The 27,013-nt window shown below is 36.2% G+C and overlaps 1 protein-coding gene across 1 annotated transcript in view; it reads left to right on the top strand.

The window, feature by feature from the left end:
• Positions 1–26,240, top strand: part of ctdp1 (CTD (carboxy-terminal domain, RNA polymerase II, polypeptide A) phosphatase, subunit 1) — a 124,387-nt gene extending 98,147 nt beyond the window's left edge. The window contains exon 13 of the mRNA XM_077196536.1: positions 24,067–26,240. Within this exon, the coding sequence (XP_077052651.1) occupies positions 24,067–24,223 (157 nt within the window). The 3' untranslated portion in view covers positions 24,224–26,240. The remainder of the gene's footprint in view (positions 1–24,066) is intronic.
• Positions 26,241–27,013: the final 773 nt, after the last annotated feature.

The following is a 27,013-nucleotide window of genomic DNA, read 5'->3' as shown; positions in this document are numbered from 1 at the left end:
TGCATGATGTGTTAAACCAACAATGATGGATCTGTTCCAATTACTGATGCGACACAATACTTGAGCTCAGTGTAAAGTATTGATTTCCCTGTGCAATTAAACCAAATGTGTTATTCTGTTGAACTGACTTTAAACTGTTGTAGTTGATTTACAAGATGAAATGACCAAGATTGAATGTTTATGCTAATGTCCATTATAACACCCTTGGGTAATGTTAAGGATGCAACCTGCATTGCATTATTCATTTGCGAAACCCCACTACAGCACAAAATCTGCGGGATTTGGGAAAAGTAGAGTTTTTCAAGCTTGGACAAACCTTTGGATTCTCAAATGATCCCATTTTATTAGTTGTGTGTCCTCTCACATTTACAGTATAATGGAAGATCAGGTGAAGTACTGAATATCTGTAGCAGTCAATAGATATTTAAAGCTCCAGTAGGTAACATCTGTAAACAAATTTTTGTTAAAACTGTCATTATGTCCTGAAAGTAGAATATGAGACAGATAATCTGTGAAAAAAATCAAGCTCATCTAGCTCCTCCCTGTGGTCCTACTGCCATTTGCAGAAATACACCGCTCCCGGGCAGAAACAACCAATCAGAGCCAGGAGGAATGTCTTAGCAGTGTCAATCACGCTCGTGTACGCGCTGATCACCCCTCTCTTGCACAGCGCGAGCGCGTACCGTGTTCTTGACTCTCCTGTTCGAACTCGTTCATCCAAATGAACGAATCTTTTTTCGAGTCATTTCGTTCATCCAACGAACGAAATGACTCGAAAAAAGATTTGTTCATTTTGAACGAGTCTTTTTCGGAGTCATTTCATTCATTCAACGAACGAAATGACTCGAAAAAAGATTTGTTTATTTGGATGAACGAGTTCGAACAGGATCACGAACGTGCATCACAGAACAGAGCAAGGTGAGCATTTGTGCTTATAAAACTTAAATTTTTTTATTTATTTTTGAAATGACCGATCGTTTCGCTAGATAAGACCCTTATTCATCGTCTGGTATCGTTTAAAGCCCTTTGAAGCTGCGCTGAAACTGTCATTTGGTCCTTGAAACGTTTGTGTCCTATTGAAGTCCATTATATGGAGAAAAGGCCTGGAATGTTTTCATCAAAAACCTTAATTTCTTTTCGACTTAAGAAAGAAATACATGGACATCTTGGATGACATGGGGGTGAGTAAATTATCAGCAAAAGTTTTTTTTTAAAGTGAACTAATCCTTTAACGTTATCTTAGTAGCTATTTATAACTTATAGAAAGAGTGCAACCTTATAAAGTTACATGTATTGCAAAATACATAATAATTTGAGGACCAAGTTTGTAGTCAAAGTTTGGGCAGGCCATAGTCAATGTAAAGCATATTGTTGATGTTTCGTCCCTATCAGTGAATGTTCCATAACTGTTTATAATCCGCCGTCATCGGTGGTCCTGCTTACTAGCCTGTGTGTTCACGGCAGGCTCTGCTGTGGAGGGAGGAGCTGTGGGGGAGGAGCTGTGGAGGGAGGGCTGTAGTGCAGCAGAGAGCAAGGGGGTTGGACCTGTAAGTTGTGCTTGTTAAAATTTTCAGGCTAAGTCAACATTTTCTCAAAACTCCCTACTGCAGCTTTAATAAAATTGATTATTATTATCATTATTATTAGAGATAAATCTAAAGCCAAATGGTATTGAATGTTAACACCAGCCATTTATAGGTTAACCTGTTAACTCTAACCCCTCTTTTTAAGCATAGATCTGAACTTAAATGGTTATAATTTATGAATGCTTATGAATACAGACCTAAGGTTGGTCCTTTTGAATTAAGACACTAAGCAGATTATTGCAGAAGTAGCGCTTCAAAAAGTTTGAGTGTACTGTAAAGCAAATGTACTGATCAAATGTACTTTATTTGAAACATAATATATATTTTAATAAATAATTTCGATGGTTTATTGTCAGGTGTTCCGGGTGAGTTAGTGTGTGACTGTTGAGCAGCAGGGTCATATCTGTCACAGGTCCTGCTGGATTACTGCAGTGATGGAGCTGCTCAAGTATTTGGTCCAGTCTGTCCACATTTCACTTCTTGTCTCCTTTGCTGGGATGTTAGACTGTCCTCTTGCAATGATATCAGTCATGTCAGCCATGTCTTAAAGGATTAGTTTACCTCAAAATGAAAATTTCCTAATAATTTACTCACCCCAATGCCATCCAAGATATCCATGTCTTTCTTTCCTCAGTGGAAGAGAAATTAAGTTTTTTGAGGAAAACATTTCTGGATTTTTCTTCGAATAATGGACTTCAATGGCAACCAACGTTTTGAAGTCCAAATCAATGCAGTTTCAAAGGTCTTTGAAGTGCTTCAACGGGCTGTGCACTCTCGCAGCTGAGGAAGAGGGTCTTATCTAGCGAAACGATAGGTAATAAAAATATATATATATACTTTTTAACTACAATTGTTCGGATTGAGCTGATCTGCAACGCGCCAGGAACTACGTTATCACGTTGAAAGGTCACGCTCGGAAAAAAAACGTTTTAAACAATAATATGACACAAAGACATAAATATGTCATTCAACATAAAATACAATTTGAACTATCCTCCTTCGCACGGACGCTTTGTAAACAGTGGGGCGGTACTTCCGCCAGCGCCAGCGACATCAAGCGTGACCCTTCAACGTGATGACGTAGTTCCCGGCGGGTTGCAGATCAGCTCATGCAGAACAATTGTAGTTAAAAAGTGTATGTATGTATGTATGTATGTATATATCTATATATATATATATATATATATATATATATATTTATTTATTATTATTATTATATTTTTATTTTATTTATTTTAAATTACCTATCGTTTCGCTAGATAAGACCCTCTTCCTCAGCTGCGATCGTGCACAGCCGTTGAAGCACTTCAAAGACCTTTGAAACTGCATTGATTTGGACTTCAAAAGGTTGGTTGCCATTGAAGTCCATTATTCGAAGAAAAATCCAGAAATTTTTTCCTCAAAAAAACTTAATTTCTCTTCCACTGAGGAAAGAAAGACATGGATATCTTGGATGGCATTGGGGTGAGTAAATTATTAGGAACTTTTTAATTTTGAGGTAAACTAATCCTTTAAATCTGCAGTCTCACTAGCCTCCTGTCGCACATACTCTTTAATAACTCTATCACAGGAGTTTAATTTCAATGTATTATTTTTAATTAAACCCCCCCCCCCAAATACACACACACACACACACACACACACACACACACACACACACACACACACACACACACACACACAATGTGTTGATTTCAGCAGAATGCAGGGACCTGTCTTTCTGTCTGTGCTCTAAAAGCTGCTCCAACTAGAGTTAAACCTGCTTTCTACACTTTTAGACATTGATCGAAAGAATGAAAGAAATTAATACTTGCAAAGAAAAGTAACAGAAAGGCATTTAAATGTAACGAATTTAAAGATTTCTATTTCAAATAAATGCTGTTCTTTACAGAAAGAAAAATATGATTGTTTCCCCCCAAAAAATAAGCAGCAGCACTGCAAATCAGCATATTAGAATGATTTCTGAAGGATCATGGGACACTCAAGACTGGAGTAATGGCTGCTGAAAATTCAGCTTTGCCATCACAGGAATAAATTACATTTCAAAATATGTTACGATAGAAAACAATATTTCACAAACTACTGTTTTTACTGTATTTTTTAATCAAATAAACACAGCCTTAGTGAGCAAAAGAGGCTTCTTTCAAAAACATCTCATGGACCCAAAATTTTGAACAGTAGTGCAAGTCCTGTCAGAAGTTATTTTTAAGTGTTTTTTTTTATTATTATTATTTTTTTTACATATTTAGGAGTCTTAATGTGCTCATTAGTGGAGAAAAGGACCCAGATTTTTATTTGAAATGGGACATAGCATGAGTTCATTCCCTTGTGCCTTACCATTTTGAATCAATCCTGCTCATTAATGTCCTAAATTATGCTAAACTAGGCTAATAAAATTTTGGAAGGAGCAAAAAGTGAATTTGGAGCAGATCTCAGAGTATGGAGTCAGAATTGGTGCATTGTGCTGTTCAGTACTCGTAGAGCTTGTGAATGTGCTTGAGGTGATATCAGGTGATAGATGCTGTTTTTATAAGAAAAATCAATCAGCCACTGGGTGCCAGACGATTTGATTCGTGATGAAGCCATATTTGTTGATGGAGGCCATGTTTGGTGATTGATACCGAAGTCACTGCTGAGGAATAAATATTACTATGGATGAGGGATCGAGTGCAGTGTAAGAAATGCTTCAAAATTGCAGTAGTTGGTATTATGATGCTACCAGTGCTTGTGTGTATTAATGTAAGAGTGAGTGAGCAACTGTTAGCTTCACAGATTTTCAGACATCCCAAGTCTCCCGGAAGTTCCGGGAGTCTCCCGCATATTGATAGCGGCTCCCTGATGCCCACAAATTAGTTCTAATCTCCCGGAAACTGGAGCTCGCGAGCTCCAAACCGTGTAGCGCACGCTCGGCAGAGAGGGAGAACGAGAAACCTTGTGTGTGCGTGCAAATGTGTGTGTGTGTGCCTCATGAAGCGCATGAACCCCCCACCCCCGTCCCCCACCCTCACCAAAAAGAGATACCTCCCTGAAATGACTTCTTGCAGGTTGGGATGTCTGGATTTTTATTTTTTCATGTGATATCCACATACACTTACATAAGAAAATGGCTAAATTGTGGTTTTAAAAAAGGTCTTAAAGTCACATTTTATTACATTTCATTTTAAAACACTGCAAATACCATGTTGTGTTATGACTCAGGCTCCTGTGGAGATGGCCTGTATTTGAATGACAAAACGAGGACGGTGCATAAAATTAACACCCACTTCGTGAATATTCCAGTAGTGCCTTTGTAGAGAACAGGGCTTTTGCATTTTGCTGTTCAGAGGAAGATTATTCAAATTTGGATCTTGTGTCTTACATGTCTTTGGTTTCCCAGGGTTTCCATAAATGTGCCATTTCATCCTAGTGTATGTAGTGGTCTCCAAGTAATGTTCCACTTCTCATATGCTGAGGAGAGATATCAGTGTACTCGCGATTAGAGTTTCTCTTTTTCTTTCAGAATTGCGAGAAATAAACTCGCAATTGCAATAAAAAAGTCAATCGCTAGTTTATATCTTTCAATTACTGTATAACATGCAATTTTAAGTTCATATCATGCAATTCTGACGTTATAACATACAATTGCGAGTTTATATCACAAATCTGAAGGAAAAAAGTTGCAATTACCTTACACTGTATAACTGAACACTGTATAACACCGGTAACACCGACTACCGCAGCAAGCCTATTTCTCAGTCTGTAGCCATTTAGATAATCTGGCACGGGCCCACTATTCCTAAGGATTACTGTTAGCATTGTTACATTGGTCCAGATGAAGGCAATTCTCAAGAGAGCTTCTCAGATTTCCTCTACAGTTCTGTTTAATTATCAGTATCCATTACATTCATGCTGTCTCTCTCTCGTCATTAAACAGGATATAATGCTGAATGGCAGATTGAGTCATTACATCAGCAGTGAGCCACTCTATAAAACGCTGTGAAAGAGGAATTAAACAGGATGTGTTCGTTTCTGAATTTTGGACACTTATGAGTGTTGACTGTAGTTATTGATATAGTTTTAATGTTGGAATAAAATGGAAGTTGTGATTGGTTTTTCTTCCCTGTTGTGATGTATATCTGAGTGAAATGGCTTTTTGAGCTAGAAAAAAACATACGTTTTATTTGTCCGTTGGGAATTGATTGGATCGTTGTCGTTTGCCATTGCTGGGATCTTGTGTGAGTGACAGGTTGCTGGAGTGGATGGATTATTACCCATTGCGCCCTCTCATTGCAAGGGGGAGGGGAAGTTAATATTTTAGATTAAAATTATGAGGGCACATGAATTTGATGTGTATTTATAATAAATCCTGCAATAGTCCATAAAGTTTGTGATGACTTTAAAGTTGCTTTAATAGACCACACAAAGCAGTGTCATTTAAATTCTCCAATTTATTTAGTTTCCTTTCAATAATGACCTACCATGACCTCAACAAACAATATAATAATCTGTGAAAGGACCTGTGATATACATTTTGTCTTTCTTTACCAAATGCCCAATGCTCTCTGCATTGTCTACTAGTCCGATACTGCATCGATTTTAACATTTTGCAATTTGTTTATAAAGCCCTCAATAATCTAGCACCCAATTCCTCTCAGACTTCATCTCTATCCAGAATCATTCTAGATGGTTTAGTTCATGCATTTGTCGTCTTTTGTGTGTCCCAAGATCCAGGTTGCAGTGTAGAGGAGACCGAGCATTTGTAGTGGCCGGCCTAAACCTGTGGAATTAGCTTGCCATTATATGTTAGAGCTCTGCCAAAAGACCTTAACTCGCTAGAGTGTGGAACTGAGAAAAATGACTTTAAAGATTTTTAGTTGTTCTGCCAAATTAATTATAAGTAGAACACTGGAAATCTGGCAATTAGATGTTTTAGTAATGAAAATTATCTACATAAAAAAATCTTGAGCTCAAACTTGTTTGACCACTATTTTAAAGTCACCATTAACAAAATCATTATAGTAACACCTGTTTAAAATTTAGTGATCATGGCATTTATGTTGTATGATTTACAATTACTTATAGACATCTATGATCTACTTATTGCTATCCTGTGCTTTGGTTGCATTCTGGTGGCATTATTAATACATTAGACATGATAAAATACCTCCATGGTATCTTCAATTGGTACCGTGGTATAAGACTTGCTAATCGCGCATTCAAAATGATCACGATAAAACAGATCCTCGTGCACATTCGCCTCGGGGACTGGAATATAGTATATTCGTTTTCGAAGATGTCACGCTCCTTGTACGTTCACGAAAAGTACGAAGTACGAACGCAGTGCTTCCTCCATTCAGATTCAGTGTGGAGCGGGTTCTGGACTACCTAGATGACTAATGCATTTATGCACTAATGCACTAGGCTTTAGTTCTTTGTTGTATTCACCTGCTACGGCATGTGTAACATTTTTCTATCGATATAGCACGATTGTCTATTGAGCGGGTACAGACCATACTAAATGTTCTGACCGCGTTTGTGCAGGTTTTTATGTTATTATTTTATGAACAGCACTTTGGTCAACCAAAGTTGTTTTAAATGTGCAATAGAAATAAATGTGAACTTGACATTTGAAGTACTGCATTACTGAAAAGAGATCCACCAATCAAAGAGAAGTCACTGTTACACTTTCAAAAGAAGTGTTTATGTTCGAATCGACTTGAAAGTCATGTGGTAGTGCGAGATTCTCAGTTGGATCAGTTGATGCACAGTTACCCTGCAACTAAGTATGTGCTATGCATTCTCATTGTGAATGTATTGTAGCAACGCGGTAGCCTATACCTAATGCAACCAGTGTATAAAATACGGGAAATTAATGAATAATATGAGCCTGTTTTTACATGTCATTACATGGTGTTCAAGGCTGTCTCCACAAGGCTGTATTTATTTAATACGTATTATAACTAAATATATAATACATCTAAATATGAATTATAATTATTTTTTATTTAATAAAAATATGATATTAATTTAATTCCTTATTCTGTCTATCTGTGTTAATTTAGTATATTATATTCTGTTTATATTCTCTATGTAGGGTGAACAGAATGCTTGAAATAGTCAATTACGTTTTTTTTGTTTTGGGGGCTTGGGAATTGTCCTGGAAAACGTGTTTGAAAGTCCTAGATTTTCATGAAATGGTGCCTGTATGAACATTTGTTTGATTGCTTAAATTTTGTATTTATCCTAAATGCTTGAATCAAATATCAAATGGCACAATGTTATGCTTCATCTTGAAGCTGGATGGTTTGGTTCATAGCTTAGATCGCTTTTTCTATCTTTTTTTTTCAAGTTTTTTTTTTTTTTTTATGCCTATGGAGAAAACGAATGGGGGAAATATTTAGGGGAAAGCGTTATTTCAAAATAAACATTTAATTAAATTCAAAAGCATAAACAATTGTATCCAAACCTATTGGTCTCCCCCCCCCCCCCCCCTAGTTAATCATGTACTGTTTTATTTAAGATTTAATAATAGATACAAAAAAACTAAATAGAGTAGGATCATTGCTCTAGCTTGCACTATAAGTCTGTATAATACAGAGATAACCAACACTGACTGCGGCTTTTGTACTTAGCAGAATACACAGATGTTAAGTAAACTGACCTGCTGTTGCTCACTTATCTGTGATTTATGATGCAGTTGCGATTCAGAGCTTTTGATTCTTGTTTTGTACTTGAAGGAGTTTCACGCTATTGACTAAAATGTTGTTTACCAAAAGGAAAATACCAGTGGACTTTTATCAGCTCTTGTAAACACTGAGACACTCCATTAGTGGTGCATCAGCGCTCTAAAGGCAAAAGGCTAGCGTCTGCTGCCAAAACTGTTTTGATGAAAAGCTCTAAAAAGTTAATTGACTACTGTGTAACTGAAGCCTATTCTCTCACACTGAAGTGAACGCTTTTAAAGCTATTAGATTAAGTGTACAGTGACGTTAAAGCACTCTGATCAAGCCATTATGCAAACGCTATTGTCATAGACACTATTGTGTACCATGGTGCCCCTCATCCTCAGTTTATAGCAACTTTCTTGCTGTCACTAGCTCTGATGGCAAGATGCTCAAACATTTCCCCGGATTTGTAATCAGAATCGTTTATAAATCAACGCTTACGAAAATTTACCATGGTTTTACCATGTACTGTACTTCTGTTTTTTTGGTTTTGGTTTTTGGCAGAATGAAGAAATTAAAGACACTCATACAGTAAATATGAATTTTGTGCTAGTTGTGGTTAGATTATGACCAGTGTTAACTCCAAAATACTGACCTAACAGGAATAGCACAAAGGTGTGTGTGAAATGCTTACCTTTGAAAAATATGTAACATTAATAACGTTATCCTAACGCTACGTAATTTGCAAGCTAGCTTGCTTGTGCACCAGGCATTTGAGTTGGCAAAGTTATGTAAGGTTATGCGCTCAGTGACCGTGTGTCACACATTTTGAAATGAAAAGAGTTATTCTGAAAAATATGTGACTGCATTGTTTTCTTCACAACCAATTTATGTTGAAAATTAAGAAAATATGAACAACCCCTCCCCTCAAACCCTGTGTCCCGTCCTGTCACACTGATGGCAATCCAAAAGAAAATCCAAGTTTTTTTCCTTAGACTATTTTTAATTGAAAAATAATTGTAAGTTCCATCCCTAGTTCAGTTAAACTGTCTTCAGCTGCAGTCGAGATGAAACGCAGCAGAGCACATTTTACTGACCTCTCGATGCTCATGTTGTTCAGTCATCGATGACAGGATTGATTCAGCCCAGTATTTATCATTTCCCCAGAGGGATGTTCTCATCATTAAATCTAGTCTGAAGCAGGTCCAGTGGAGACAACAAACACAGAGCAGCATTTTTCTCTGTACAGTACGCCTCGCTACCCATTCACCATCAAGATCCGCAGGCCAACCACAGTTCCCAGAACATCAGATTGCACACAAAAAACACCAATTTATTAATAAATTATATTATATATAATAATATTAATGGAAATATTATAATTGTTCAACCCACAGCCTGTTATTCACAGAACATCAGATACTGCACACAAAATAGATAATTTATTATAAACAAAGTATTATTATTATTTTTAATAATAATAAAAAGAAACACCTTACATTAAAAAGGGATGATTTATTATTAATACAATTGTTTAAAAATAGTTAATAATAATGGAAATCAAAATAACTAATAAATGTAATTTTCATTATTGATAATATTGAGAAAAATGAAAATAATTACAAATACAGTCCACATTCACAGAACATCAGTTAGGTGCAACACACCAAAAATGTATTATTGTAATGGTTTTCATTATTATTATTATTATTAATAACAAAATGAATACAATAAGTATTAATAATAAATAATGTTATTTTGGTAAAGTTATTGTGTCATAAATAAGGAATAAAACAAAATTAGTTCTAAATATCAATTATTAGACACTATTTGAACTATTGGTCGAAAAAACAACTATTGATCTCTTTGTAACAAGCATAAAATGGGTAGCGACATTAGAGGACAAGGAAGAATCGATGACACAAGTCATACAGTATAGTTAAAGTGATCATTATTAGCAATCAACTACATTTTGAGTGGGAAAAATATTAATACTAAATTATCTAAGCGTGAAAAGGATTAAATTTGCATTAATTAACGTTCGCATCACAGAGCTGCACAAACAATGCTGTGGGATGCTGTCATTAGTTTGATTTTCTTCATGCATGTATTTGATGCCCTCATGTCTTCACAGTGCTGCGAGTCGTCGTCTCTGCAGCACATTAAATTAGTTCAGTCTTCCTGTTTACAAGCATATTGCTGAGTGATGTGACTGCTGTTTCAACAAAGAACCGGGAACAGATTGAATTATGGGTGTTTTAGCGTACTGCAGTGATGTAAATGTGTGCATGTGGGATGCTGATGAATTAAATCAACCAGCCCACCTTGTTTTTTGATCCTCTGAGAGAATGAATTTCGATGATGACATGATGTGCTTCATCTCAAACATTTTTTTCCCCCCTTTTTTTTACAAAAATGTGCGTAATTGTAACACTATTACTCCCAAGTATAGTATTAAACCTCGTAGAGTAACTTGAGGAGACAATAAAATGAGCACAAAATAACCCACACTGAATTACTCTGATGGAGGAAACTATTTTTATGCCCTCATTTAAAGAATTATTTTTCACTGCCAATAGCCTAATGAGAAGCACTCCCAGCGTAGTGAATTGTGCGAATCCTGGCTCCCGACATTATATAATGTTTAAAACTATATCGTATTTATATACATATTATTTAAAATCAGTTAAAATGTAATTATGGATAGATATATTACACTCAATATGCATGTAAGCCTTACTTTTTCTTTGAAGACCCAGGTAGACGTTTTTGGTTACACTTTATTTTACAGTGTATTTGTTACACGTTACATGTAGTAATAACAATTATCTACACGTGTTTACTATAGGGTTAGGGTAGTATTAGGGTGTGGTTAAAGTTAGTTGCATGTAATTAGGCACAATTTATAGTAATTACTATAGTAACTATGTAATATGTAACAAGAACAATGTAAAATAGACTGTTACCAAGTTCCATTTTCTTTTAGTTTGTTTATTTGATTAATTGTTTTATTATTATTTAAGTAAATGGACTAAATACGTTAAACCCATATGATAAGATTTTATTGAACAGTAAGTGATTTCATTGAACGGTCCATTAAAAGTTGGAAATTAGCTTCTCATATAATATTGTAGATCTGCTGTTATAAGAGGGGTGGTGAAATACAAAACATTTGAAAATTTGTTTCCAGGATTGATGGCTCACATATCTGGTAACAATTTTATTGGCATATAAATATTAATGTTCTTGTTTTATTGTAGAAATAATCTTGGTCATTGTATATTTTTCTTGTATAGGGGAAAAATGAATTAATTTCATTATTATTTAATTGTAGTTTAAATTAATATATTTAAATTAAAACTTTTTTTGTTGAAAATATAAATATAAAACACACTGCAGAACTGTCTATGTAAACTACGAAAACGTGCTTAAAAATGTAGAAAGGGCTTCTGTCCTTTGTGCATTCAAATGATTTTTAATCATTAGACCCTTGATCATGAAAAATGTTATTTGTAGATATGTTATTCATATTTGAAAAATAATTTTCGAAAGAACCCACACAGATTTGTATAGCAGACAGTTACGAAGCAGCCGTGATTTAGGCCTGTGTCCACCTCCCAAACACTGTCCATGTTAAACCCTGGGAGATTCTCTCTGAACCATCGGCTGGCAGATGCCTGAGGGCAGGACTCGCCTCACGAAGGACTGTTCAGTGATCAGAGGCGTCATTCCCCCCTGGAGCGCCAAACTCTGCCACTTCCCCTTACATCCTATCAGGAGTATCCCTGTTCTGACACTGGCAAGATGGCAGCGACAGGAAATTCCTGATCTTGTGTCCTCAGGGCAGGAGAAAGTTAGAAGTGCAGCCTTGGATTTAGGACCTCTCAATGAGGGAGCGAGAGCGTTGATCTACATAAAGATCTCATCATTTAAACTACAATGAGGCAGCCTGCTTGCTTAGGATTTTAATGATCTCTGAGACCATAGTTGTCCGCAGCACAGTCCATCATCTCAGATTCTGAACAACCACAGGGAACCAAGCAGATCTTTGGAAGTTCTCTCACTAACTTTCTGGATCGTCAGGTTGAAACATGAGGGAGGAAGTTTGTAGTAGTGGTTTTTGAGTTTGTGCTCGGAGCTAATGAAACAGGGCTGACAAGTGTGAATAAAGAGCCCTTGGGTCTTTGACCCATACTCTTACTGTTCTCACGGCAAATCCTGTGATCGATTCCAGGAAAAGTATCTGTCATGTAGTCATTATCTCTATGGCAACCTAACACTTATATTTGATTTTCAGTCTATGAAGCCTATCTGGCTACTTTTTATTGGAAGTTGAAGTCATTGGAGACTGAAGCAGACAAGATTTTAATTTGGACAGAATTGACTAAGATCTGGCTGACATATGTCATCATATGTCAATACATCAAGTTTCTAAATATGCATTTCGGTTTATCTTGATAAAAAAATTTTTTTTTTTAAACCCTCCTTTGAGTTTGCATGTTTTGTCCACCAGTTTGATTTTGAATAAATTACAGTCGCTGTAGCATTTAAAAAAAAATGAAAAGGGGTTCAAATATTTAATGACAGTGATAGGACCTTTTTAGCTAAATGTTCACCCACGGCAAGGCAAGTTTAATTATATAGCACATTTCATACACAATAGTAATTTAAAGTGCTTTACATAGAAGTAATTATCAAAAGAAAGAAGAACAGTATGGAATATAAAGGAAATAAAATTGTGCAAACAGTCAGACTCACAGTGGCACAGTGCTCATTCAGTAAATGCACAGCTAAACAGATGTGTTTTGAGTCTGGATTTGAATGTGACTACATCATGTGAGCACATCTGATCTCTTCTGGAAGCTGGTTCCAGCTGTGGCTGGCATAGTAGCTAAAAGCAGACTCGCCATGCTTAGAGTGAACCCTTGGTATTTCAAGCTGATGAGATCCTAATGATCTGAGTGATCTGTTGGGTTAATATTCACTGAGCGTATCTGCAATGTATCGAGGTCCTAGGCCATTTAGTGATTTATATACCAGTAATAATACTTTAAAATCAATCCTAAATGTAACTGGCAGCCAGTGTAAAGACCTGAGGACTGGTGTGATGTGTTCATATTTTCTGGTTCTGCTCAGAATCCTAGCAGCAGCGTTCTGTATGAGCTGCAACTGTCTTATGGTCTTTTTGGGAAGGCCAGTGAGGAGTCCATTACAATAATCCACCTTGCTGGTGATGAAACCATGCACAAGTTTCTCTAAGTCTTTACTGGAAACAAAGCAAATCTAAATCTTGCAATATTTGTCAAATGATAGTAAGCTGATTTAGTTTTGACATGACTACTGAAACTGAGGTCTGACTCCAGAATCACACCGAGATTCCTGACTTGATTTTTAGTTGTTTGACCACTAGCGTCAAGGTATGCATTCACCTTGAGAACTTCATCTTTGTTTCCAAGCGCAATGACTTCATCCACATAAATATTATAATAAAAACTTTTGACGACCAGTTTGTGTGAAAAGCATATTTATCTCTGTATTACACTATGTATTTTAACAGTTATTGATTATTGTTATTACCCAATTGTTGTTATATTTGTTTTTAAGTAATTTTAAAGACCATTATTCACTTTGTTCTATTTTTGTTACTGCAAAAATCATCAAAAGAATCAACCAATTACCCGATTAATCGCTAAAAATAATCAAGTGACGGCCCTAGACAAGATTAAAAATTGACATAATGAAAGTAGTTAAATGGTTAAAATTGAAATATTGACTAAATGGTGAAATGCTGACTAAAATGTAAGAATATTCTAATTTAGCCTCGACACTTATGAAATGTCAAAATCCGTAAATATGAGCTGTAGTAATTGTGACAATTTTCTTAGCAAATACCAGTCATTACCACTCATCTAATATAAATATACAATAATATCCCGCTTTTGCAGATGCCGTGTTGCTGAATAAATGCATACGGACAACAGATGTCTCACTTTAGATTGCATGTGGATTGCAGATTCTCAGACGTGTTTCCTGCAACATAAATGTGTGTTGTCGTCGCGTGGATTCGGAGCGTAGCGGTTCCCTGAGGGCCAATTAGAGCATGCTGTGGGAGGAGAGATGAAAACTGTTGTCTCTCCATACTTATGTGTGTGTTTTTTTGTGTATGCGTACACACTTTCATGGGCATTAATTTTGGCTGCCTGTCTGTGAAAAGGCCCCAGTCGCCATATTAACTTAATTATCACCGAAAGTGTACACACATTCCTCCCCTGCCTCTTCAGGCTGATGGCTTTGTTCAGAAACGGGACAGAATCATGTATTCGAAAGTGCTCATCATCAGCTTTCATTAATTAATTATTAGTCTGAACAGAGCACTGTTCGGGAACAATATGGGATATAAGCATATAGCGTGACAATTAACATTTTGAAATGTTTTACAACAGCAGTACCTTTTTAGATATTTTGCTTTGGGGAATGAAATCCCTTTTTTAATAACCCAAACGTAACCTTGCCTCTTGAGTGTTTTGTTTTGAAGTGTTTTAAATGTATGCTTTAATGGGAAGAGTTAAAGTGAAGCTTCTTTCTTTTTTCTTAAAGCCAGATAAGGAATGAGTCCCATAGTTCACCCAAAATTTAATGTTTTGTTGTCTACTCACCATCAAGTCTTTGCAAGTCCGTTTGCTGTTATTTTTTCCATGGCGACAAAAGGAGACGGAATGTCCACGCTGCTCTTTGGATGGTGATCTTGAAAGAACTTAACCCTGGGTTGCTCCATGGGGATTGTCCCGGTTGCTGTACTGTAATTCTTTATTGATAAAGTGTCAATTAGTACATTTAAATTAGGCTTAAATGCTCATACACGCATACAATGCTCATCCACTATAGAAATCAGCATGAGTCTTGTAGTTCAATGCATACTGCTGAGCACTATCACGTATGCTTGCACAAATATATTACATTTCCAGTATTGGAGGACTACTGTATGTCTTTAACTTGTGTTTTATAGTCGAAAGTTTAAAGAAATAAATAAATTTAACTAAAACTATATGCTGTGAAAATTAGAAGCGAGTAAAGGGTTAGTACATCTCAAAAAAATTCTGTCATCATTATTTGTCACCTGTGTGACTTTTGTTCATCTTGAAGATATTTTTTTAATGAAACCTGGGAGTTTTCTGTCCCTCTATTGAAAGTCCACGGAACCAAAACTGACTCGTCAAAAAGTTCATATCAATTACGTAGTTGATTCGAATATACAATAAACAATGATCAACACACATACATAGAGCTCATCAAATACCGTAAATGGATGCGCAAATATACTTGCTTACCACACAAGAACAAACCTCATTGGTTCTTCCTTGTCAAGCACGCACATTTGAGCTTTCGTTTACCATATTTGATGTGTTGTACATTGATCAATGTTTATTTGTGAATAAAAGCCTAAATTAAATATGTTAGTTATACAAAGCGCTCGCTGCTCGATTCATATGGATTAGTTTTGTAGTTTTGGTGGGATGGACTTTCTTTCAGTGGAGGGACAATTGTGTTTCGAAGATGAATAAAGGTTTATAGTTTTGGAACGACATGAGGGTGTATAAATGATTACGGTTTTCATTTTTGGATGGAATTATCCCTTTCATCACCATACTGTTGATACGTCATACAGTAAGTTGTTCTTCTCAGTGTCAAACCTGCATTAAAGATGGTGCTTTTAGAACATTGCTGTTAATGGATTTCCTTGAGCTTCATAAGCTTTCACCCATCTGCACACTGTATAGTTCCGCCAACTGCTTTCAGAGGATTTTCGAGGCGTAAGGCCGCCACTTAATGCCATGGCAACAGACCTGTAGGTGCTGTTTTACATTCAAACTCCTCAGCAGGTGAATATTATGGGCTGTGAAATAACACACAGAAGAAGCCCATTATTGCACTCTTAATGGATCCATCAGAACTCTCTGAACAGCCACGCATGATTTTAAAGGCTTATAGAGTGAGAATAAGACTAAGAGTATGATATACTGCCAATCTAATTTAATTACTGCTGCCCTTGCCTTGGGTCCGTTCTCCATGGAAACAAACAATGGATGAAGTGAACGTAGATTAAAATGGATATGGATTTGTAATGTCCCATGGGATCTGTTTGGAAGATCCTTCCACTTCACTTGTTTCCTCACTTATGATGATTTCACTAGAGTGAGGTATGAATGGCACGTTTATGAAGTTAATGAGGCAGAAATAATTTGCCTGTTGACTGCTTAATGAAGGTGTTAGTGAGCAACGCTCTCCAAATCTGAGGATCCTTGTGGATATACATATTCATATTTTATTCCAGTGGTTAAATAAAGATAAATGAGAAATTCCACAGCAATCACTCCTTAGTTACTTTGTAATTATCGTTAAATGGTAACTTTTCCCCTTACTGTAGATAAATGTAGCTGCATTTCTAATACATGCTGTAATTGATGTATCAGTGCCGCTATGTCCGGGGGCTTCTGGGTAAATCTTTGAATAGGGCCAGCTTCTTTTTATGTCCTCCCAGAACAGACCTGTGATAGATTAAACACTGTGAACGACTGTTGAGATGATGGATGAGAAGGTGCATGGACTTCCTCTCATATCTGCCTTTCTCTTTCTTTATTGTTTCCCTGTGTTCTGCACTTCTGAGCAGGAGCTACATTTCTGCAAATATGTTTCTTTAGAAGCACGATATGAACAAAACGGTGCCAAAATTTCACGCTGTGTTAAAGCGATAGTTCACCCAACAATAGAAAAAATTATTCTATCATCGTTTATTCACCCTCATGTTGTTTCAAATTTACAGAGAACAATGACTTGCATTTCTGTCTGGCAATATAACATGACTAATCTATAGGATTTATGACCTGATTTTTCATCTGCCAGCTAATTTTATTTAAAAAGTACTCACAATGTTTATTAGAAGTAATGGAATGCGGCTCATCTGTTGTTTTGTTTAGTCTTCGCTTTGTTTGTTACAGGTCACACTGGGGTAATGTTGGAACAATCATTTGTCCTACATTAATGAGAGCAGTGTCAAGAAACTTGACTTTTGTAAGCATTTGTGTTAATTATGGGTGTTTTATTTTATTCAGGGCTGGAGTTTAATTGGCTTATAATGAGCTTGAAAGTTTTGTTCTTTTAAATTTCTTAAATTAATAAGTGCTGGCAGTATGTTAAGTGTGATGGTATGTTTTTTCAGGGTCTCTTCTCTCTAAGCTGTTTAGTGCAAAGCTGTTTTTGTGTGAGGTGATTTTCAGCGGTTAAGGCTTAGAATTATATACACTAGCGTTCAAAAGTTTGGGGCTGTGAAGATTTTTTTAAGTGTTTTTAAAAGAAGTTTCTTATGCCGACTAAGGGACCCGTTCACATATCGCGTCTAAAAATGCGTGAAAGGTGCGGCTGTGCCACTGTCTCCTTTTTCCAAAGCGCTTGCGCTCCCGTGGCGTCTGTCGTTGCAATGCAACCATAAACTGCGCTCTCCACATCATGTTGACTGAGCTTTCAATGTTAATATGGAAAGGGCGAAGCTGATTTGTTGGTTCTTGTCACATGACCTGCGGTGTGCTTGTGGCATTCTAAAAAGTTGCGATTTTTTTCATTTCTCTGCCTGGAAAAAACGGGTGCTTCGCACCGTGTCGCTTCCATTATGAGCGTGCTTGCCGCGCGGCTACATTTGAAATAACAAACTTGAGCGCACAAAAGACACAATATGTGAATGGCCCCTATGGCTGTCATGATTAGTCAATAAAGTTAGAGTACTCTACTTTAAAAAATGCTCGATTGCAATTTACCTGTGTCGAGTAACCAGCAAAATACCGGATGTGGTGCTTTCCATGGATGAGAATGCATGAACCGTCTGAATTACTCAAGTCCTCAGTGTTACATGATCCTTCAGAAATCATTCTTATATACTGACTTGCTGCTCAAGAAACATTTCTTATTTTTTTGTCAACAGTGCTAATTGTTTTTTTTAGGATTCTTTGAATAAAAAATTCAAAAGAACAGCATTTTACTGTATTTGAAATGCAAAAATTTTATAACATTTCTAAATTTCTTTAATGTCACTTTTGATCAATTTAATGCATCATTTCTAAATAAAACAAATAATCTATTTATAGAAATATTTAACTAAAAATAAAGTTATTTGGTCATTATATTTGCTTAACATCCACTTCAGGAAGCCTCCTAGCAGAATAACAGGAGGAAGAGTGATGGAGAGGGATAGTGAAAGTGACATTGCATTTCCAGAAGTGTGTAGTAAACAACCATTATGCATACCCCTTGCATACCAACTTCCTCTATCTACTAGCAGTTACTTGTTGAAAAACTAAACTTACCTAAAACTGTCCTTTTGCTGCACTGAAATACTGCTATTTTCTCTCTATTTTTTTTTAATCAGAAGCTCTGGCTTTGCACAGTATGGTTGAATTAATTACAAGTTATTGGAGCCATCTTAAAATCACTGAGCCTTAAATCTGTTACAAAGACCTGCTACAGCCATCAGAGCTTCAGGTCAGGAGACTCCTGCTGTTTTCTGCAGTGCTTTAGACCGTACAGCACTTTCTGACATCCTGCCTTTTAAAGAGCATCTAGTGATCCAGCCCAGCGGACTCAAATGAGGATTTAAAGGCAAGGACAAGATGAAATAGTCGAACAAAAATGGTCCTGTGTTGACATATATCCTATTCACACAGAATGTTGCATCAAAGATCATTCTGTGTCATCAATATTTGGTCCATTTGTATCCGCAGTTTCTTTTGTAAGCGTTCCGCAAGGATGCAATAAATTGATCAAAAGTGAATACAAAAATGCTACAAAATAATTCTATTTCAAATAAATGCTGTTCTTTTGACCTTTCCATTCATCAAAGAATCCTGTAAAACACAATGTATCGCGGTACCCACAAAGAAATTAAGCAGCACATCGGTTTTCAAAATTGATTTACAGTAATAAATGTTTCTTGCCCAATTAGAATGATTTCTGAAGGATCATGTGACACTGATAACTGGAAAATGGCTGCTGAAAATTCAGCTTTGCCATCACAAGATCAACAGTAATATAAACAGTAATATTGTGACCCCATAATAATTTAAAATAACTATTTTCTATTTGCATATATTTTAAAATGTAATTTATCATTTTAAAATATATGCAAATAGAAAATAGTTATTTTAAATTATTATGGGGTCACAATATTACTGTTTTTACTGTGTTTTTGATCGAATAAATGCAGCTTTAGTGAGCATAAGAGATCTTACTGACCCTGAACTATGTGTCGATGACCCCAAAATGAACGCACACGGACTAAAAGCTACAAACATTGATTTTGGTGGGTGCTCACAGAGGAAAAACAGTGATGCAGTAATGATGCTTGTGTACATTTAAACTCTTTTTATTTATTTTTTTGCACCGTGAGCTTAGTTGACACAAAAAGCTCTCTTTGATCTATTTTTTGGTTCAAGCTACAATCCCAACAGACGCTTTTTCCAAGTAATTGATGGGCCACAGTACTCAGAGTGTGTGCGGTCTGTCTTAAATAAAATCCATGATGTCTGAAATGATCTTCTGAACGGTGATTGGGAACACTCATGCCTCATTCACACATTTGGCTGATCTTCGCCCGTTCATCTTCACAATTATTCTTGAGGATGCATCGGGACAAAATGTGACACTTATTGACCAGAGCTGTCTATTACATGCATGTACGACCATCAATTACCCTCCCTCCATCTTCAATCAATACACCCCATCCTGGTGCTTAACACGTGGCTGTATGAGAACGAATGAAGCCATGTGGGTTTAATCGAACACACATCATTAAACCTCCACGGTTTATTGAATTCCTCTTTTGTGGCTTTAAAAGGATAAGTTCAGGCAACAAAAAACTATCACCTTTCTTCAGGTTTCCACAAATCTTATTTTGAGTTCCACAGATGAAAGATAATTTATTTTTTCTTTATTTATACATTTTTCCTTCTCTCTGTCTTGTCCTTCCTTATTTGTCTTTCTCTCCTCGTCACTGCACTGTTTTTCTATAGTTGTTTCTTTCTCTCTTCACTGTGAGAGCTCTGTCCTGTTTAAATCTTTTAGGTGCATTCAGAGGGAACAAACTCTGAGCCGGCCGAGTTTCAACAGTTCTGCAGTCACATCCTCCTCCCACAAGCCCATTCTCTCATTCTCACAGCCTTTGTGCTTATGTAATCTGTTTCTTGTAGACAGTGAAAGACCGAGGGAGTGACACAGCTTGTTTGAAAATAGGGATATTCCTTTATTTATTTATTTTTTCTGCGTCTTGTTGCAGTTTAAAAAGAAACCCTCCATCTGTCCTGCTGGTTTTCCAGCCTGACAGCAGTATTCCCAATGGGGAAAGTGGTCTTTCTTGAGGCATCTAAAACATGCATATTATTTTCAGGCATGCTGTGTGGGGTGTTGTTGAGTCAGCAGGGTCACAGACAGTTGGTGGGTGAGAGTTGAGGCGTTGTCAGAAAACTCTCCAGACAAATCAAGAATACAGCAATTCTCTGTAGTCTGAAGTAGTGTTGTCACAATTCAAAATTTTCAGTAGTCACCACCATGTTTTTTATTGAACTATTTGAAAATTAAAAATAAAATGCATGAAATTAGTTAATTGTTATTGTTGTTAAATAATAAATAAATGAATAATACATTTGCAGGTTGCTTTCAGATATTGTTCAATTACAGTAAGTAAACATTGCATTTAAAAGATCAAATGGAAAGTTAGCAATAAAATTAAAAAAGAAATGCATTACAGGCAAAAGAAAAAGTGGCAGGTATTTTTCTTTTGTACACTGCCCGCCTTAATGCACAGATCTGTTTTGACGCATCAGATTTTTTTTTGTCCTGTCCTTTGCTATGGTTATCACATTGTCAAACGGAATTTATGTTTCAGTTCTGATTTTTAATACAGTTGTCATTCCCAGTTGTATATTTGGGATATATACAGAAAACGAGTTATTTGTGTATATATAGAAACCAAGCAAAGAGCGCTCCCTTTACAATGAATGCTGATATCACTGAAGTTCAGCCACATTGCAAGCTTTCCGAGTGAGTGAAAACTCCCGTTATAATCAAAAAATCTGTCGATACTGCACAATTTCATCTCTTATTTGCAATGCATTGTGTTTATACTTTTTTTGGTCATAACAAAACATTTATTTATTTTTTATAACCAAAATATTATTTTCTTACACTGAACAAACTAGTATATTGAGCAGATTCTGACTTACTTAAATGTTTCTGACTGGCCATTGCGTACAATGCTCAACACTGCAAAAACACGTTGTAAATAGATGTAAAAACCTTTGTAAAAACCTTTGAAGCTCTTCACAGAGCGCTCACACAAATATGGGTATTGAGCCTGTACTACTGGTACTACAGAAAGGCTGATATTGTGACGTTTTTAAAGTATTGAGTCCAATCGACTTGGTACCAAAGTGCCAGAACTTTTGACAGCATTAGTCTGGATTTTTTTTTCTTTGCAAACTTTTTGTTTTTGGTCTGTTGAGCTCAGATCCACTTTTGGACAAAATTGGAAAGAATTTGTCTCTCTAAACTAAATGTCTCTTATGGGGACGAAAGCACAAAATTATTGCACAAAATTAAAAATGTTGCTATTTCTTTTCACGGATTCCTGTAGCTCAGACAGTAGTGTGTGGCGCTTGCAACGCCGATGGCATGGGTTTGATTCCCTGTGAATGCCCGGACTGATAAAATGCATAACTTTAATGCAGTGTAAGGTGCTTTGTATAAAAAAAATCTGCCAAATACAAGTTCTTATACAAGTTCCAGGAGTCAGGACTGTATAGGTTTATCAGTCCACCAGAAAAGTCATGTTTTCAAACCTGCTAAAATGAGCACGTCAAAAGAATGTAAAAATCTCGAGCTTTGCCAAAGAGACTGACCTTGTGCATTTCCCAGAATAATTACAGTGTCACGTTATAAGGAAAACATAATGCATGTGTATTAAGCTATGTTTGTGTATGTGCGTGAGGTGAAATTATTCATTGGCTTTAGTCAATTTACTTTTTGTTTTGTGCTAGACTGTGCTAGGATAATTTCAAACTTGATTAATTCTGTGATTTATAATGTATTCGTATTTTTCTTTCACACAGCCCAATGTATTGAAACCATGGATATAATTTCACTAGATTTTTTTTATTTTGTTTTCAGTTTAGATTTACTGGGACATAATTTTTATTTATTTTTATTTTTTATTTTTATTTCATTGTATTATATTTAAAAACCTTGTGGTAAAAAATCAAGTGCCACTGGAGAGAGTAATCAAGCATTGATTGAAAATATGACAAGTCCTTTTTATGCAATTCTATGTAGTTTTGAAAACCCATTTTTAGCTTTCATTTAATTCATGTTTTTGTTGGCTAGTTTTCGCTTTCATAATTGTTTTATTTAATGATGATAACCTTAATGAGCTCCCATGTGCAGTTTTCACCATTACCTTCATATTCTTCTTTATTCTTGGAGTTATAGCCGATTTCACATTTACCCACATTAAATATCACATAAAGAAAAGGACTGTGGAATAATGGCAGTCTGTATAACAGAATTGTGCTTTGGTCTGTGGTTTGATCGAAGATGAAAGACTCAAATTTTTGTGGTGCTATGAATCACTGTTAACCTAAAGTCTACCGTTTGTATACATGCACAGTGTACTTGCATGATAACACTGCAATGCTCAAAAGGCTTTTCAAAACTTGGACTTGTTTCTTATAATTATGCAAGCAAGGTGATGTGAACACAATACTGAGCTTCTTTTCCCCCATATTCGGTCCGTAATATCAAACACATGGTCTGTTCCATTGTCAGGTTGACTTTCTTTTCAGCTGTTTTCCATTTTCTCTCCTTCCTTTGCTTTTATATTTTATTCATGTAGTCAGACTGGTTCTTTATCAGCAGGTGGTAGTGGATTCATCATTACACTAAATGAGAGACATATACTACCCAGTGATCAAAGCAGCTGTCAGTACTATCAGCAGATATAATGACAGCCATCGGTTATTTAGCTCTGGCAGAGCATTATTATATCTTCTTCAAAACTGGCTTCCAAGGTAGTTGTGTGTCAGTGTCAATACGAATGGCTTTCATGCATGTGAAGCTGATGTTTCTAACACGTTACTGCACGTTAGTGAAAAGTGAAAACTCATTCAGTCTTTCCAAACCTGTAGTTCAAAAGCACATCATTTCAGAAATCTTTTATAACATTATACGTCTTTACTGTCACTTTTCATCAATTTAATGTGTCCCGGCGGAATAAAAGTTTGAGGGGCTGTTTACTTGACACAGTTTTCAACTAAAAAAGTATAACTTTTTGTGCGTTTTGGCCGTTCATTTACATTTTTGGGTGCCTGAAAACGCAAACTTGGAGACCGTTTTTAAAATGTGCACTTTGAAACCCGTTTTCATGTAAACACGGGAAAACTCAAAGGAAAAACTTGTCAGTTTAAGCAAATCATTGTCGTGTAAACCCTTAATTTCTTTAAAGAAATCTTGCTGACCTCAGATTTAGAACGTAGTGAATATTCTTCCAGGCAGAGCAATAATTGATGGGCTATTTGTGACGGTTAGCATTAAACCTGAATTATTTGCCTGGTCAATAGGGCATCACATTTTAAATTATTCATCTACTCAGGAGCAGTATTCATGTGCAGACCAGTCAGACTCAACCATGCTCAACACATAACCCTGGCAACCAGACCACTATGAACCAGTGAGCATTTCTCTCTAAAATTCTTCGACTAGTGAGCATCACTCATCTATGCCTCTGTATTTTCTTTCTTTAGGGGCCACAAAAGAAAACTGGAAGAGGCCAGAGATGAAAATGACAATGATGAAGATGATTGTGGCGGCTCCAGTAAAGACTCTAATGAGGAGGGCAGCAACTCAGAGGCTGATGAGATGGCCGCCGCGGTGGAGGCGGAGCTAAATGATTTCATGTGAGCTGATTGGACGCCGATGGTTATGAACTTGACTCTGTTGTCATAAGGTACCTGAGACAAAACGTGTGTTCGTGTCGCTGTTATACAGCGCAAGTAAGTGTGTGTGTGTGTGTGTGTGTGTGTGTGTGTGTGTGAATAAAACACAGGGGTTTACAAAGTAGATAGACATGTACAGATAGTTTTAGTAGGACGGGTTCAACACAAAGTCGTTTTATTGTGAATTTACAGTACGTAGTGGTGTGGGAAGTAGAGCTTCTGTGTCTGTTGTTTTACCCGATTCAAAACTAATTTTATATAAATGTAAATGAAAAGAAATATTTCAACTAATTGGTGATGAATGCCAAAGAGTCTGAAGCGGCCCTGCAGCTGAGACCTCTGCTGATGGACCCCTCAGAAGACATTTGGAAGGGTTTGTGTTCCTCACCAGCAGTCAAACTCAGATGTCCAAATGTGTCCTTTTGTTGTCCGTTTCCTTTTTGTATTGTGCTTCGTCCAGTGCCATTGACGCCTCTGTGTGTTATTGACACTGTGGTGCACCAATCCCAGAATACCAGCACCTTTAGACATGCCCACAGCCACTATTACCAAAAAACTCACAACTGCTTGAAAGTGTGAGGAACTGGTGAGAATAGGAATTATTGAGGGGAAAAATTTAGGAGCCTTTCAGTGTTATATGGCCCCAAAATAACATTGTTTGCCACATCATCACTGCTTGAAATTGCGGCCCACATTGTGATGTTTTCCAGGTACATTGACTGTGGCACAATGGCCAATCACATTTCTCGCTCTTCTACTGTTATTGTGAAGATTGAAACCAGCTTCATCGGTAATAAATTTGCAACAGAAAATTTCCATTTATGGTTTGTGATTAGCTTGTTACAATTGCTTGCCTATTAAAGAAATAGTTCATACAAAATAGGTATAATTTGTCATCATTTACTCACCCTCATGTCATTACAAGCCTGTGTTATTTTTATTTTTTTCCCAAGAAACACATAATGAGATACCAAAAAATGCCTGTGCAACCGTTTTTTTTTTTTTTTTTTTAAGTAATGAAAGTGGATGGTAATAATGGTATGATGTCATAGTTCAAAAACAAGCATCCATATGTCAGGTCTCCTGAAGGCATATGATCACTTTAGATGAGGAAAATCCAGGAAAATTATTGTTTACTTAATATTTAAGACTTTTGATGCAGGTTTGACATCATGGCGTTTGGACATCAATTATATCAACGCAACACTATTATAGTTCATATGGCTTTTGTAGTCTATTTCAGCTTTTCAGCTTTGTGGAGGGGAATATTATTGGTTTGTTACTCACACTAAAATACCATATGCATTTGTTCTTTTTTGGAGCTTGACATCACAATTCACGATCCACTGTTGTTACAGATGTTTTTTATTACACTTGAGCTGCTCGGACATTCTGCATTTTCATTCATCTTTCACAAAAGACAGGAAATAACACTTTGTAACGGCATGAGCGAGAGTAAATGTTTGTGTGAACTCTTCCTGTAACTACCTCCAAATTGATACTTGTGACTTTTCCTGGTCCTAAGATGACATTAAAATGCCACTTTTCACTCTGTGATGATGTGACAGTGTACAGATACCATCGTCTTCATTTGGCTTCAGGTACCTATAGTGAACACTGTGGCACCGTTAAACCGGGTGTTTGGTTGGCTCTCGTGCCACCCTGAACCATCACTGTACACTCTGATCAGATCTGGACCAGTAGGCGTTAAAACTACTTGTTTAAGTCCAGTTTTTTGAGTCCATACTACACTGGTTCTAGGTGGTTTTCTTCCGCTGAGCTGCTTGAACGACTAGACGTCCAGATCCAACTCAGTTTCAAATGTTTCTTAGAGGTTTGTGCAGTTGAACCTGTTGTTTTTGACTGATATTTTCTTTCATTTTCATCGTGTTGATGTTTTCAACAATGTAAAGTATTTGTACATTCTATTTCATACTTGACAAAGAAAATGCTTTTCATTTAATAAAGATTTGTTTTATAAACCAGTGTTTTCCGGGGTTTTTTGTGTATTGTTGAATGCAGTGTTTTGTGTTATAGCAACAATTAAAAAAATCATGCAGTAGCACTGAGGAATAGGTTATATTGTAAAAAAAATAAGTTAAGAGAACTCCAAAAACTTGAGAAAACTAGCTTCAGAACTTTTATTAGTCTAGACTTATTTGTATCTTCTTAAAGGTGGTCTATGCAAGCATCAAAAAAAAAAAAACGTAGAAACAAAAATGTTTTAACTTGTAGATCTAAGGTTAAAAATCTTGCATTTTACATTATATAATAAAGTTGTTGTACTTTCTTAGTTTGTTTAACTTATGTATCTTTTTGTTGAGCAAACTGGAAAGGTTTTATAGAATTAAGGACAATAACTATAAAGTTAATAGTATAAATTGTTCTAAATAAAAATGAATAGTAGAGTCCACACCACAACTATAACGATAACAACTACTGCACTAACTTTCAGAACGATTTTTGTCCATCTGATAAAAACATTGACAGCCAATCAGAATCCATCCTGCTTTAAACCGCAGCACGCACTTCGAATAAACAGAATGATATTGTTTGCTGGTGTGGAGGCTAATATAGTTATCTTTATAGTAATATCACTTTTTTTTTTTTTACTAAGTCTGAATAACAAATATTTATGTTAGTAAATGGCATTGACAGTTTTTTCTATTTAATATTTTAAGTTAGTCATATTAAATAAAATAAAATCGTATTTTACAGCATAATACTTTGTGGAAAAAAGTCCAGATGGAAGTTT

This window comes from Siphateles boraxobius, unplaced genomic scaffold, assembly GCF_051911475.1.
Source record: "Siphateles boraxobius isolate OS27281-9 unplaced genomic scaffold, OSU_SipBor_1 35, whole genome shotgun sequence".
Lineage (NCBI taxonomy): Eukaryota > Metazoa > Chordata > Actinopteri > Cypriniformes > Leuciscidae > Siphateles > Siphateles boraxobius.
This window is presented reverse-complemented; position numbering and strand designations above follow the sequence as displayed.